This window comes from Bemisia tabaci, chromosome 9, assembly GCF_918797505.1.
Source record: "Bemisia tabaci chromosome 9, PGI_BMITA_v3".
Lineage (NCBI taxonomy): Eukaryota > Metazoa > Arthropoda > Insecta > Hemiptera > Aleyrodidae > Bemisia > Bemisia tabaci.
The window spans coordinates 7,351,664-7,366,453 of NC_092801.1; the positions used below are offsets into that span (position 1 = coordinate 7,351,664).

Genomic DNA, 14,790 nt, shown 5'->3' on the forward strand with positions numbered 1-14,790 from the left:
CTATCAGTCATACACAGTTGCCAAAATGTCCAGAATCCCCTTATCAATGATAGTTTCTTTATCTTATCTATTAACATCAGAAGCTTTCATCATCCATTCAGGTTAAATTTTGCCAGAGAAATAAGTTTTGTTCAATTTACTGCGAGAACTCTAGGACTATTGCTCATTAGTTACGTCTTGTTTTCACTAATTCCGGGGTTGCGTAAACGTGTTGAAACTTCCCTAACCTCACTTTCACTTTGTAAACTTTAGTTGTAAACAACAAATCTTTCATAATGAGACTGTTGTAACTCTTTTGAATATCACTAAAATTTGTGTTCATAATAATGGAGGAAGACGTCATAGATCAAAAGTTACAGGCAGTTGATGCGGCCCTTGTGGAGGGGGACCTGAAAGCAGCGCTGAAGATTTGCAAAGTCAGTGGTTCATTCTCCGTTTAACACATTGAAATCTCCTTTATCTTCTTACCTTCAAGTCCATAAGTTAGCGCAAGCAACCTACAGCGCTTGTATCGCAACATGTCTTTTCTTACTTTTTGGATGATATCCTTGATTGTTCAATCGGCGTCCCCCAAGTCCGACATGCTCATCAATGCTTGTTTGTGCGATGGCTTTATCAATTTTTGTCAATTCATAGGGTGTTTAATCAGTAGTCTCATATTATGATGAAGTACCACTGAATTATCAGCAGGGATGTGAATGCAGAACCCCACCCCCTAAAAATGGTCACAATAGATCTTGGAGAATACTGTTGTCGAACACTACCACTCTATTAGCACTTTTTTTTATCTATGGAATGTGATGGATCAGGCTAGCTCCAGGTTAGAATTGAATGCAACCGCTCGACATCCATCTTGTAAGAGCAATCCAAGCGTTCCATTAGATTGCATGAAATGGGTAAGATGAGTAGCATGTCGGCTCAACAACTTCAGCCGGTGCCATGTGAGAAAGCGTGAACAATCTAAGTGCCTTTTTCCTGAAGTTCAATCTTCAGAAGTGCATAGAGAAAGAAAAGGAGGTGTTTGCATCGTGAGGTTCGTTTACCATGTGACTGGTCGGAATAACATGGCGTCGATATTCCAGCAAAATCCGTAATTAGAAGTATGAAAAACGGACCAGAACGTCTGTTTATTTGCTTAAATCAACTTATGATATAATTTCAAACACCATGTAGAAAGACTTTTCTATTGACTACACCATTTTCAAGAAAATCGTTGATAAAAACTGCCCGCACCGACCTACGCCATCAAGAAAATCCAAGATGCCGGAAATGCGAGCGAACACCTTTTTTTCTCTATGCCAGAGATGGAAATGACCCAAATTTACATGTTACGAAGGAAAATTTACAAGAGAGTATTTGATCAAAGGTCAAAGAATAGTCTGGAATTTTAGAAACTCTGGTGTTAGGCAATGCTAGATAAGCTAGGAAATCGGTGAATGAAGGAATCGTGGGAACCCTGTTATTCTATACACAAAATCCATGTTCTGGTTTGGTGCATGTCAAGGTTTTATACTAGTTCTAACCAGATGCTTTGTTACTTCAGGAAATATTGCAAGCAGATCAAGCAAACTACAAAGCGCTCGTAAAGATTGGTTTGGTGTTATTGAAGCGGGACTTGACTGACCAGGCTCTCAAAGCGTTCCGTAAAGCAACCTTGGTGGCTCCACAGAATTTTGAAGCATGGTATCATCTGCTGGGATATTATCTGACGGATACATCATCGGATCAAACAAATCAATTGATCCCAATCTACGTTGGATTACTCCAGGCTGAGGCGTAAGTGGTTCTCATTGTTATTCGGTAGCACTTCCCCTCCTTTAGTCGTATACAGATACTGATCTTAGCATTGCTTTCAGCCAGTATTTTTATCTATTTATTTTAAGGGTGCAGATTTTTTCCTGCACACATTCTCATTGATAATTTATGTCCAAACCTATTTAGACAATCTCACCCTTTACACAAATAATGCTGTTCACACCATGGTTTCTTCCATTGAGTCACATCAGTCAGTAATGATGAATGAAATCAGTTCTGCTTTTTCCAGTCAAAAAGTTAATGAAATTTTCAAGGGAGAAACACCAATCAGCTTGTTTTGACAAAGTGCCATTATTAGATGTCAAAACTAAGCACTGGGACAATTTCTTTATATTTTGAGCATTTATAAGGTTTATCTCTCAGAACATGCCTCCTTTACTCAGTAAGTGCATGTCAAGTTACTGCCTTCATCCTAACATACTGTTTTAACGTCACTGCTATTTCTTGTCTTAGGGATGTGTTTGCATGGCAAGATCATGTCAACAAGTTCTTGGATTTATGTGACCGCAAAGGTGACCTAAGTGCAGCTGTACCCTTACTTGCAAGTATAGCCCGAAATGGTGTTGGCTTGAAGCTGGAATTCTGCTTGAAAGCCCTGCAAAGAATTTGTGCAGCAAAATGGCCAGAAGATCAGCTAATATACGTATGTTATTCCCAACTTTTATCTTCGTTCAAGGGTCAGAATACAGGTCCTATATCGACGGTGTAAGTCAGCAATCACATAACTTGTTTGCGGTGTCTGAAAATCTCTGCCTCCTTGTTATTTTTTTAAAGGAGAACAAATTGATTATTGCTATAGCAGCTATAAGGGATATTCCTCATAATCAAGGGTGAATTCGCAGGAAGTTTCAAGGTGTGAAGCTGTTTAGTTCTTCACTAACAAAATAAAACATGAGCAAAAATTAAGTTACATGAAATGATGTTCGGCTGATAGTGGTAACTCCATCCAATTAGTTTTAGTTTTAGTACTAGTTGAGTTTTTTCTTCCATTGCTTCCATGCTTATCAAGTGCCCTCATTTTCAGCTGAAGGACGTTTACCAGATCCTAGTCAGCAGAAAAGACGCAACCCACTTCCGAATCCAATACCTGAAGATCCTCTATAAACTCAAGCATTTCTGCGAATTCTTCATGGAGGCAGAGGATATGGCCACCAAACTCCCATCAGAAATTTTCCCTTTGAAACAAATATGTAAAGGGTTCTACAAACTCTCTCTTCTAAATGAGGTCATTCCTGATAATATCAAACTCAAGATAAATGAATATGCGGATAAATTGGTCACAATTGATCCAAAGCAAGAACATGATGCCCTGATAACTAAAGGTGTCGATTTATTCTCGAAAGCTGAGTTTTCTGATGCAAGATTCTCATTAAATAAAGGTTAGTTCTTGATTTTTTTCCCTGAAGAATAGCATAACCATTGATACAATTGGTATACTTTGCTGTCTCCCCTGGAAAGTAGTATGAATCTGTTTAAAATTTTCGATGATTTTGCTTTACCCTTGCGAGGAAAGACACTAAAATTTTCAGACAGATTCATGCGATGGTTCTCCCATGAAAAAAATAAAATACTCGTAGAAATACTGAATCAGCACGGAGGAAATATGTATCTGTGATAATATCGATTTTCAGTATAGATTATTGAATTTTGGCGACCATAAATCAGAGTTGACTCGGCATAGGAGCATCGGTGCCGCTGCATGAGAGACACGAAAGCTTCACCAATTTTTTCAGATAGGACTGTTTTCAAAGAGCTGAATTTTTCTCTGTAAGTTGTTTCGTATAATACATCTACAGAAGAAGGAAATTTTGTGTGATTTTTAAATCTTCGTATCTGCAAAGGTATTTTGCTTCGTATTTTATGTTCAACATCGACAAGAAAAAAAGAAGAAAAAAAAAAAAAAATTATGTTCAATGATCATTTTCCCTCAGTTGATTTTGGTTTGGTTTCATATGAAAGGAAAGGTGTCAATAAGGACAGTTTTTTGGTCCACCTAAGCTGAATTTCATCAACTCCACGATTTCTTTTCTCATCAAATGTTCATATCTCACAAAATGCATCATAATTTGGTCATTTTTGGTCTCTTTTCGGGTCTAATATTGGCACTAACACAGGTCTGATGGCCGATTTTGGCGAAAAATGCGAATTTTTCAGCAGTCGACCCCAAACCTGCAAAATCCACTCTCAGATCCATGTCTAGGCCAGTATTAGGTCCGAAAAGAGACTGAAACTGATCATGAAACATGAAACATTCCACACATTCCATGAAATATGGATGTTCAATGAGCCAAAAATTGTAGAGTTGAGGAAACTCCGGGTAAGCCCAAAAAAGGCCCCTTATCGATTCCCTCTCTTTTGATAAAAAAAAAAAAAATGTCTTGTGGTAGTTTACCTAACTAATACTCTGTCTAGGGGCTCACCACCAACAAAGATTCTATCATTAGTTTTGGCAGCTGTATTTTTAGCTAATGGGTGTAATGTTATAAATCAGGCAATTTTCAAAGATGCATATCTTTCTGCGGACCGAATGTTCCGTATTGGCTATATTTTCAATTAGCATTGCAGCTGAAATTGAGAGCAAGTAGTTTAGCTTTCAGCCGATAGATCGAGTTGAGATCACTGGCCTGAGAGTTAAACTACTTGCTCTCAATTTCGGCAATTAGTTTCGTTCTTCTATGCTACTGCAGCTAGAAGTAGCATTTTCTTGTTGTTTTATTCTGAGTTGTAACCTCACCCATCTTATTGATTTTTGATTGATTTTAGCTCTCAGGCCGGTGATCTCAACGCGATCTATCGGCTGAAAGCTAAACTACTTGCTCTCAATTTCAGCTGCAATGCTAATCGAAAATATAGCCAATACGGAACACCGAATATTCCGGTTCATTCTTTATTGTATCATAAAATATGGTATTAAAATCCTTCTGTTGTGCCTCTCTAGCTGTGAAGACCGGAAAACCTGAATCGTGGTGGGGATGGCTTCACTTAGCTCGTGCCCATTTAGCACTGTTCTGCTACAAAGGAGGGTTGTACTGCTCGCTAGCCGCTTTGAGCTACTTGGAAAAATCAAGAACTAGTGTGGAAACAAAAACACGAGTGAAACTGATCATAGAGAAAGCGATCGTCGAATCAGCCTGCAACTGCGATGCCGAGGAAGATGTTCTGGAGGGTAAAAACGTGTGCCTCAAGGTCCGTAATTTTCCTGTCGTAGACCATATTGCTCTACATTATCATATAGATGGCTAAAGTGGGATACCGCCTCTATTGCGGTGTTTCAAAATCTCTGCTCCTATTTTATTTTTTCAAAGAGAATGAAGTGTTTTTTTTTTGTAAATCCTGTGAAAAAAACCAAAAAGTTTATTTAAAAGTTCAAATAATTATATCTAAGAGGAGAAAAAGCTAACTTAAGCCGACAGTAGAGTTGACGTAGCTAGGTGATGCTTAACGATGAGTTCAGCAGCCATTTCCCCCGCCTGGCTCTGTCAGCAGCGCCCGCTAAAAACATGGTTGGCATTTTCTAAACGGGCTTTTTTTGCCATTTACTGTTAAAAATAATCTGAAAAATTCTTAGGAGCTTAGTTCACTCGATTCTTTCAAAAAATGAATTTAAAAAAAGTAGTGGTTGCAAATCCATACTATTAGCATCTGCTCTCAATTTTACATTTATAGCAGTGGTTTTTTCTTCTTTTTCGTTCTACAGAGATTGATTGAAACGCCTTTCGACCCATTTTTGCTGGAGAACTACTGCCTGGCCAATTTGACACTGAACCAATTGGACATATTTAGTGAATACTACAAAAGACTTGAGGTTACTGGTGAAGCATCACCAGCCCTCATGCGGTATTTGGATGGTGCTCATTTGAAAAAGCAAGGGAGGCTGGAAGAAGCGGCTAAAACACTTAAATTGGTGGAGAGTCTATCCCCGCCCGAAAGTCTTCTGTCCAAAACTCTTATCTTACTAGGAGACATTTCCTCACAGTTAAAAGATTTTGGTGATACTCATCAATGCTTTCTCAAAGTAAGTAACTTGACGCAAATAAAGCTGTTAATCATTGGGAGTACATGTGAAACACTTTTTTGCCTTTCCTCATAGAGCTGTCCCCTAAATATGAAAATTGTGCTCCCTGTATAGCAGTTTGGATTGTAAAAAATACTTAAATGCCATAACAAATCCAATGTTATCATAAACTGAGAGAATTTTGCGGTATTAGGAAAAATATAACATCTTTTTTAGAAAACGCACACTTTTTTCGAAAAAAAAAAACATCTTCTTGCATCTGTCAAACTTGGCCAACTCTCTTCTTTCTATTTTGCCTTTAATGCTGTAGAGTAAAAATTGGTAAGTAAAGAGAAAACAATATGATTGGTGTTCAAAATTATTTCACACTAAAACTTACACCATTACAGTTTTATCTTCAACCCACTTTGAAACATGTTTATTTTCTCACATTAGAGAAGTGCAGAATCTAGGGCCTTTTAAAGTGTAGCTAGTCACCGCAATGCACCATTTCCTGATAATGGCAAGCCAGATTTTGAAAATTATATTTTACTAGAAAGCTGGGAGCATACTTGTTCCAATTTGCTTCAATTTTTGTTTTTTTTTTTTTTTTTTGCATTCAAAGCTGAAGAAAAAGGAATGTGCTTTATAATTCATCCATGTATTTTTTTCTTGACAGGCTGCAAAACTCTGTCCGCACTGGTACTTACCCTACTATAGCCTTGGTTGCTACTACATGAGTGTTCTGAAAGACTATGATAAAGCAAGACGATGCTTCCAGAAATCGTACGAGTTCAACCCATTCTTCACAGAAGCAGGCAAAGGTCTTAGCGATGCTTACAACAAACTGAACATGCCGCAAAAAAATATTGAGGTCCTTCTCAAAGTCGCAAGTAATTCAGGCGAGAAATGGGCATGGGTTCGTCTAGGCCGCCTCTATTCCATCACTAATCAGTATCAACAAGCTTCCGACTGTTACTTAAAAGTGTTGAAAGCTAATGAGCAAGACAGGTTAGTTCAGGTTCTCTTTGTTTGGTTTTTGCAATCATGAAAATTGAAAGTATGATTCAATTTTGTAACTTTCGGCTGAAATGTTTAAAGACATTATAATAAGTTCTTGAAAAATGGCGGAAGTTACTTCTCTTTGATTCATCTACACCGTGCGAAGCCAGAACTAAAGTAAGAAACGTTAATCTTTACACCTATTTTTGGTAATTTTCCCTTCTCGAAGGTGTCCGAAACAGGTGACCACCCCTGTCAAGCTTTGCTGCCGCTGTAGCAAGTTTGCTGTGGCGAAAAAACGACGCTCGAAGATTCAGACGTTGCCAAATTTCTTCTAGTACAAAATTATTTTTGAGGAACGTTTTCCTGGAAATTATCAGGTTGTGCAGAAAATTTTAAAGAAAAAATTGAAATATTTAAGAGCTAACAAGTTTTCTCAGATATTAGTATATAATCGGAGGAAATTTGGCATTTCAAGAATGCTCATGCGACGTTTTTTCCTACTCCTTCAGAATTGATCTCCGAGTGTAGGATGGTGATATCGGCAGTAACGCCTTGATGCAACTAATCGTGCTCTATGAACATCCGTGTTGCGTACTAAAAATTGAAGGCGCTCTGGTCATTCTAGCGCATGAAGAAGTGCTTGTAGCAACATGCTGTGATGACAATGTGTGGTGGTGGGATGTGATATTCTGATCTGTGTAAATGGTACGAAAGAATCATACCTCTTTCTGCCTTACTTTTTATGGAAGAATTTCATCTCACCCTATATTCGTTACGACAAGCCACACACTGCTCCGTTGCTACGAGCACTGCTTCATGAAGAGTGACCGGAGCGCCTTCCATTTTTTCACATGCAACACGTGTGTTCATAGAGAACAAATAGTTGTACCGAGGCGTTTTGATCAAAAATTGAATTGCACAATTGTGAACATTATTTGACAACAGTGCAAACTATCTGCGAGTTTTAAATAACAGAATCTTCGCAAACTCTGATGCCAGTAATGGACGAAAATGCCCAAATTTTGCTAGGAGAATGTGTTGCCAAGTTTTGTATATTAATTTTTCCTGAAAAATTACTGTACGTTGAGCTCTTTTCCACACCACCTTAGGAGAGCCCGATCAGACAGAGGATGCGGTGCTGCTCCCGGAGGTAGAGCTTTCGGCGCGTTTTTTTTAACGTGGTATCGCCAAGAGCCCTAATCCACGGGGAAGGGGAGAGGAAAGGGGAAGAGGAAAAAGGGAGAGGAAAGGGGAAGAGAAAACGAAATGAAACACTCACCTCAACGCCGACGCACCTGCACCCGTCACTTCTCCATGCTGTTTTTGATACTCCTGAGAAACAGCTCTGCCTGGAGAAAACGAAAGTAGTGCCCTCCGCAATTGATTGATAAGGAGAAATAAAACAGTATCTTACCTCGGTTGCGGGAACAAACGTCCGGTGATCCACCAGCAGCACCTGAAACAGAGAATAAAAAAAAGAAAAAAAAGAAAAGAAAAGAAAAAAAAAAGATGAAGATAAAATCGTCGATGATCCTGGTACGATGATCCTGGTACGGTGATCCCTGGTACGATGATCCCGGTACGATGATCCTGGTACGATGGTGGCCTCCCCCAACCCCGGCTTCCGGCTTCCAGCCCCCAGGTTGCTTTCCCACCTCCTCCCTTTTTTTTTTTTTTTTTTTTCCCTGTTCGTGGCTTGCTGAGATCCTCCGGGGTGCAACGCCCCGGAGCCGCCGTCGCCGGCAGGGGCGCCCGCCGGGACCCCATAAGGGTCCGTTGGGCGCCCCCACCCCGACCCCCCGCGAGGGGGGCCAAAAAGCCCCCCCTTGCGGGGGGGCAAAGAGACCCCCCTCTCGGGGGGTCGGGGGCAGGGGACGCCCAACGGACCCACGGGGTCCAGACGGGCGCCCCTGCCGGCGACGGCGGACCCCGGGACGTAACGCCCCGGAGGATCTCAGCAAGCCAGTCGCAGAAGAAAAAAAAAAAAAAAAAAAAATTCCTACTCCTCCCCCCGTGATCCTACTTCGCGCACCCACCCCCCTTGGAAACCCTATTCCGCGATCCTACTTATCCCCACGAATCCCCCCCTCTCCTCGGGAACCCCCTTAGGAAACCCTACTCCGCGATGCCGCGTGCAACCCCACGAACGCCCCCTTTTCCCCGGGAACCTCCCCCTGGAAAACCTTACTCCGCGATCCTTCCCAACCCCACGAGCCCCCCTTTCCCTGGGAACCACCTCCCTCAGCGAGCCCTCCCCCTGAGCCCATTTCTTCGTTCCCGCACTGAAACAAACAAGAAAAATCAAGAATTATTAGTATGATTTGCATCAGGTGACAAAACTGGCTTCTTGAATTCTATTTAGTCCCTCAATAAAGTTATAAGTTCTCATCCATTTATTACTTGCACGGAGTTACGCTGATAGGAACTATCTGCATGGAATTTGTATGCAACACAGTTCCTAACTATCTGCATGGAATTTGCATGCAACACAGTTCCTATCAGTGTAAATTCGCCCAGTTCTCTCATCAAAATTTTAGTCAATGCACCTCGCCAAAATAAAACCAATTTAGCTATCGTTTCTTCAAATTTTAGTTTTAATTGCTGTTTGATACTGTCTTTGGAGCACATAATGCAGCATCGATCAGAATTTTGCATTCAGTTGAAGTAACTGAACTGCATAATGCAAAAAAGAACCAATTTTTCCAGCACTTTAAAAAATCACCTATTTATGTAGAAAAATTTATGGCAGTCATGTGTTTTCTACTTTGAATCGAAAAAAAATAATTTCTTTTTGCGTAATGCAGATGACCTTCAGTTGAATGCAATATCGTATGTTATTATTACACAAGATCCATATGTATGCAGAACTGGGAGGAGTTGCAAATACTTCTCAAGTTTTCTCGAACAACCGAGGGCAATCAAGTTAAGGATGAGATAATTTTAAAGTATAATTGGATTGCATTTTGCAAAAAGGAACCAAGATCATTCCAATGTTGCTAGGATTGAAAGACTTAAATTCTTTGTAAAAAATTAAATTTACAAACGTGATTTTTGTCTTGAATTCATAATTTAGAGAGAGTAAAGATAAAACTTTTTCAGATGATCAGTTTCTATTTGCAAGGTAAAAAAAGTTGCACAATCTTAGCGACACTGGAATGCTTGTGGTTCCTTTTTGCAAAATGCAATCAACTTATTCTTTTAGAATTTATGAATGAAGTTAACTAAAAGAATGAACTTAACTAAAAATGGATTAAATAAATTGCAGTACTAATGATTTCTACTATCTAAATTGTATTCAACAAATACACATTTTGGAGGGCACTACTTCCGTCCCCAATGACTCATCATGCCTGGAGCTTTCGTTTTTTGCCGACCTGAAACAAACTAAATATAAAAAAAGGAATGATTAGTCCTTAACCTAACTTGAAACTTCACATTTTAGTGAAACATTCGTTTTGATCATGCTAAATTAACGAGTCGAAACTGATACTATCTACCACTCTGCAGCCTGATTGTTGAAATTCTGTGTTTGTCAGGTGGATATTGATGACATAGGTTAAAAGGCGGAGCGTGATTGGTTTGCTATGTCTTATCGCTGCTTTGTCGTGCCTATGTCGGGTGGGACTCACAACAAGCTAAAGGCACCTCTTAAGTTTCCGACGGTATGTCGTCCATTCTACCTGACAAAGGCATAATAAAGCGATAAGACATAGCCGACCAATCATGCTCTGCCCCTTAACCCCCCCATGTCATCTATGTCTACCCTAAAAACACAAACTTACAACAATCAGGCTGCTGATGCAAAATCCATTGCTCATGAAATCTTCAATGCTGTTGCTTTTTACTTTTGTCTTTTTTATCTCCAAATAATCAGTCACTTTAATGTGCTTTCCGAATGCAGAATAGTTATACTGTCTAGATAATTTGTGGTAAATTATGAAAATATCTCTATTAATATTAAACATAATAATAAATGTAATCAAAATGAAACTTTTGATCCTTGCAATGGACTACATTTTGCAAAAAAAAACATGCTAATTCCGTCTCATTTTAGAAATAATAGCAGTAAGTTTCCCGATGTAGATAGGTACTTTTGTGAGAGAGTCGGCATCAGTATCTCAATTATGAAATGTAGTTCAACAGCAAATGGTGTGGGAAAGGACGCTTATCAAAGACGTAAGGAATAATAGGTGAAGAAATGAATATTAATAAGAGGAAAGTGTATGAAATAAAAGTAAAAAGAGCAAAATGAAAATAAGAAAACAGCTTTCACTGCGCTCGACCCTTGCCGATCTGAAAAAAAAATAAACAAGAGAAAATTAGTTTAAGGTATACAAAACATAAAAAGCAAAATGAAATGAAGTAGAATTGTTTACCCACTGTTTATCTCATACCTATTGAAAATATGCAATAACAGAAAAAGTACCTACGATGAGGCATACACAAAACAAGAAACAAAATAAAACAAGATGAAACTACTTTCACTGTGTTCGTTTCTTACCAATCTGAAAAGAAAATAAATAAAGCTGTAAAACAACACAGAGAGAAAAATTAGTTTGATATTTGAGAGAAAAATAAAAATGCTGGAAAGCAATTTCACTCGCGAGTAGTATGCTGAAAATTAACTTCTACTCTGACCTTGTCTCTTGTCAATTCAGAGAAGGTATATAAATGAGAAAGAAAAGTCAGTATGAAGCTTTAGAAGAGGAAAAATATCCAGTCCAAGAAATTGAATCGAAACCATTTTACAAGCAGAATGCTGGAAAAGTATAGCCTATGTGCAAATTTTTATTTTTAAAATTTAACAAGAAGTAGCATATCAATAGCTGAAGGATAAGATTACTTACCTTCGACTGTAGCATTGCAAATCGCTGCTCATGTTTGCAGAACTGATCAGCAGCTTTTCCTTAAAATTTCTGGGAATTTTTTCACTCATTCAATATCCAAATATTCATTCAAATATTCACAGAGAATTTGAGGGAGATGCGTGGGTTTTTTTTCTCTCAAAAAAGTAGAGCCATTCCAATTTTCAAATGCTGCGGTAAAGTTATGCATTATTTGTCTTCATTCACCAGTTTTGATACGATTTTTAATGCAACCTAAGGGAAAAGAATCATTAATTCAAGTCTAAAAACATGAAAGTAATGGGAAATTAATACATGCTGTAAAATAATATTATTTAATTTCAGCCTAACAAATTAGAACATTTCTTTAAAACTGCTGGGATTTTAATGGTAAATTCTTGTTTAATTTTTCCGGATTAAAATTACTCAAGAATTAGCCATCAAAATCCTAGCGTTTTCTTGGATGTTTATCTGTGCAAATCGAAAGAAAACATTCCATGTACTGGTGATCTACAGAGAAAGATAAAAAAATGAAAAACAAATTACGAAATATTACTTTCATTGACGATTTTAAATGTATTTTTGTTAAGGATATAAGTACCTATACTGATTAGAGCATATGAACCTGACTTGACCGTAATAATAATGTAGTAAAATATAATATACTTAAAATTTAAAGAAATTAAAATATTAATACTCCCAAAATTTAAATAGTAAAAAAGAACGTTAAACGAACTAATGATGTAAAAATTTTAAAATTTTGAAAGCATAAATTTTAAATTTAAGATAAAAAAAAAAAAAATAAACAAATAAATCTGTAATAATAAGAGGTACGAAAACGCTGTACGGTGTACTCACGTAGAAGCTTAAATCATGTTGTGCCTTGGCAATTGTTGCGATTCCCATTGCTGACTGCGCACTGCACCCCTAAGCCACTGAACCGCTGAACTGCTGAACCTCTGACCCACTTCATCACTGACCTACTCGTTCACCCATTGAACCACATCGCTCACTGAAGCCAAACTGACTGAACTTTAAGGGTGGGCTTTCCCTTTTATAAGCTTGTGACGTGTTGGTCCGCAGCCACCACCAACCCCCCCCCCCCCCTCCTGCTAACCCCTTTTGCAATTGGGATGCAATTTAGAAACTTTTTCCTTATTTTTTCAAAGGCGGGAAGGCCGAACTTTCTGGAACAAAAGAGGGAAAAGTGAACATCATTAGCCAGGTGTTCGCTAGGGTCTTTTGTTCCAAGGAACAACGGGGTTCCGCTGTGATACGGAAGAACGCCGTATGCACCTTCCAGCGTTGCCAAATCTTCTTCGTCAAATCACGAATTTTCGGCAAAATTCGCAAACATTTTTCGTCGGATTTTTCGGAGAATTTTATCTGTAGTTCGATCCTGAGTATCCGAAAATTTCAAGAGAAAAAATTCATAAAATTCCTCAAAATTAAATATTTTTTAAGAGGCGATTTGGCAACATTCGAATGCTCATTCGACGTTTCTCCTCAGCCCGGCTGTATTGAGCTGGGGACCGCACTGCCGTGTTAAAGAAGAACGCCGTATGAACAATCGAGAGTTGCCAAATTTCCTTCAATAAAATGCTTATTTTTGAGGAAAGTTATGAATATTTATCCTTTAAATTTTCAGAATCTTCAGGTGAAATTGCGAACAAAATTACCCGAAAAATTGGGATTAAAATATTCGTAAGTTCACCAGAAAATTCGCGTTTTATCAAAAGAAATTTGGCAACGCCTAATGACTCATACGGCGTTCTTCCTTAGCGCGGCAGCTTACGTGTCGAAAACAATGAAAGGAACCTCTGTATTGTTAACAGAATTTGGAAATCCCCGGTCCTTTTCTTTGGCTATTGTTAACAGAATTTGGGAATCCCCGTCCTTTTCTTTGGCTATTGTTACCAGAATTTGGAAATCCCCGGTCTGTTTCTTTGGCGGTCATGAAACCTCGAGGCTGCAAAACGAGGAAAAAGGGTAAACTTATGTGAACAGTGAAAAGAACAAACAAAACAAACAAGTTTAAACCAAGAGAAAAATACTGAGCTGGAAAAGGGGGGAGCAAAAAATAAAGACATTTTCTAAATGAACTGCATTTTGCAATTTGGACCTATAAATTCTGAAACACTTCCCATCTGAAAAAACACTTATGTGCATAGGGAAACTAATGGCACACACGTTGTTTTTAAACCGGGCCGGAATTTATAGGTCCAAATTGCAAAATGCAGTCCAAATGAACTGTGGTGTTCCGGAAACAAGATGGGCTAATAATGTGATGAGAAGAGCATAAAATTAAAACAACGGATAGCAGCTTTTGCTCCCAAAACATCAGAGTTTATATGTGATGTTTTCCGAGTTTTTAGCGCCCCCCCCCCTTTAATTAAATATTTTTGTTAGCCCCTGCTAGATTTGGATTGCATTTTGCAAAAAGGAACCACTAGCATTGCAATGTTGCTACGATTGTGCAACTTCTTTTATGTCTTGGAGGAAAAACCCGATTATCCCTTAATAGTTTCTATTTTACTCGCTGAAAACTGTAAATTTAAGACAAAAATCACCATCTAAATTTCATAGTTTTTCACAATTTCCGCAATTTTATTGCAAAGGATGAAGTTGCACAATCTTAGCATCATTGCAATGCTAGTGGTTCCTTTTTGCAAAATGCAATTCATTTTGCCTCCGAATATGTCTTTTTAGAGGTGACACAGTAGCACGAGAGGTTCTTAAATTTGGCGAACTTTTTGGGTTGGGCCCGCTCACAGAAGAGGAACAGGGGGTCGTAGGCAAAACCTTTAACTACCATTTTTGAAGGGATCATCAAATTGAGTTGAATTTGTTTTTTTAAATGAAAGATTTTAAAAATACCTATCTGCACATGCTATTGAAAGTTTATTGAAATTCCCCTCAGTCCGAATTGATATCAATTTTTGATTTTATAGAGTGCAAAAATGTAAATTCTGTAATGTTATGGCACTGCGCAATGATACCAGCTGAACAGAGACCATGTTTTTCCATCCATCCCCCGCTCTCCTCTGTGGGAGCGGAGACCTGAACCAAAAATTCGCAATTTTCGAAAGACTAAAATGCTACTGTATCACCAAAAAGAAAGAGGATCAATCT

General features: G+C 38.5%; 1 protein-coding gene across 1 annotated transcript in view; it reads left to right on the forward strand.

The window, feature by feature from the left end:
- Positions 1–110: 110 nt before the first annotated feature.
- Positions 111–14,790, forward strand: part of LOC109033124 (tetratricopeptide repeat protein 37) — a 30,059-nt gene continuing 15,379 nt past the window's right edge. The window contains exons 1-7 of the mRNA XM_019045570.2: positions 111–416; positions 1,544–1,776; positions 2,269–2,458; positions 2,840–3,194; positions 4,754–5,001; positions 5,513–5,830; positions 6,489–6,820. Coding sequence (XP_018901115.2) covers positions 327–416; positions 1,544–1,776; positions 2,269–2,458; positions 2,840–3,194; positions 4,754–5,001; positions 5,513–5,830; positions 6,489–6,820 — 1,766 coding nt within the window. The 5' untranslated portion in view covers positions 111–326. The remainder of the gene's footprint in view (positions 417–1,543; positions 1,777–2,268; positions 2,459–2,839; positions 3,195–4,753; positions 5,002–5,512; positions 5,831–6,488; positions 6,821–14,790) is intronic.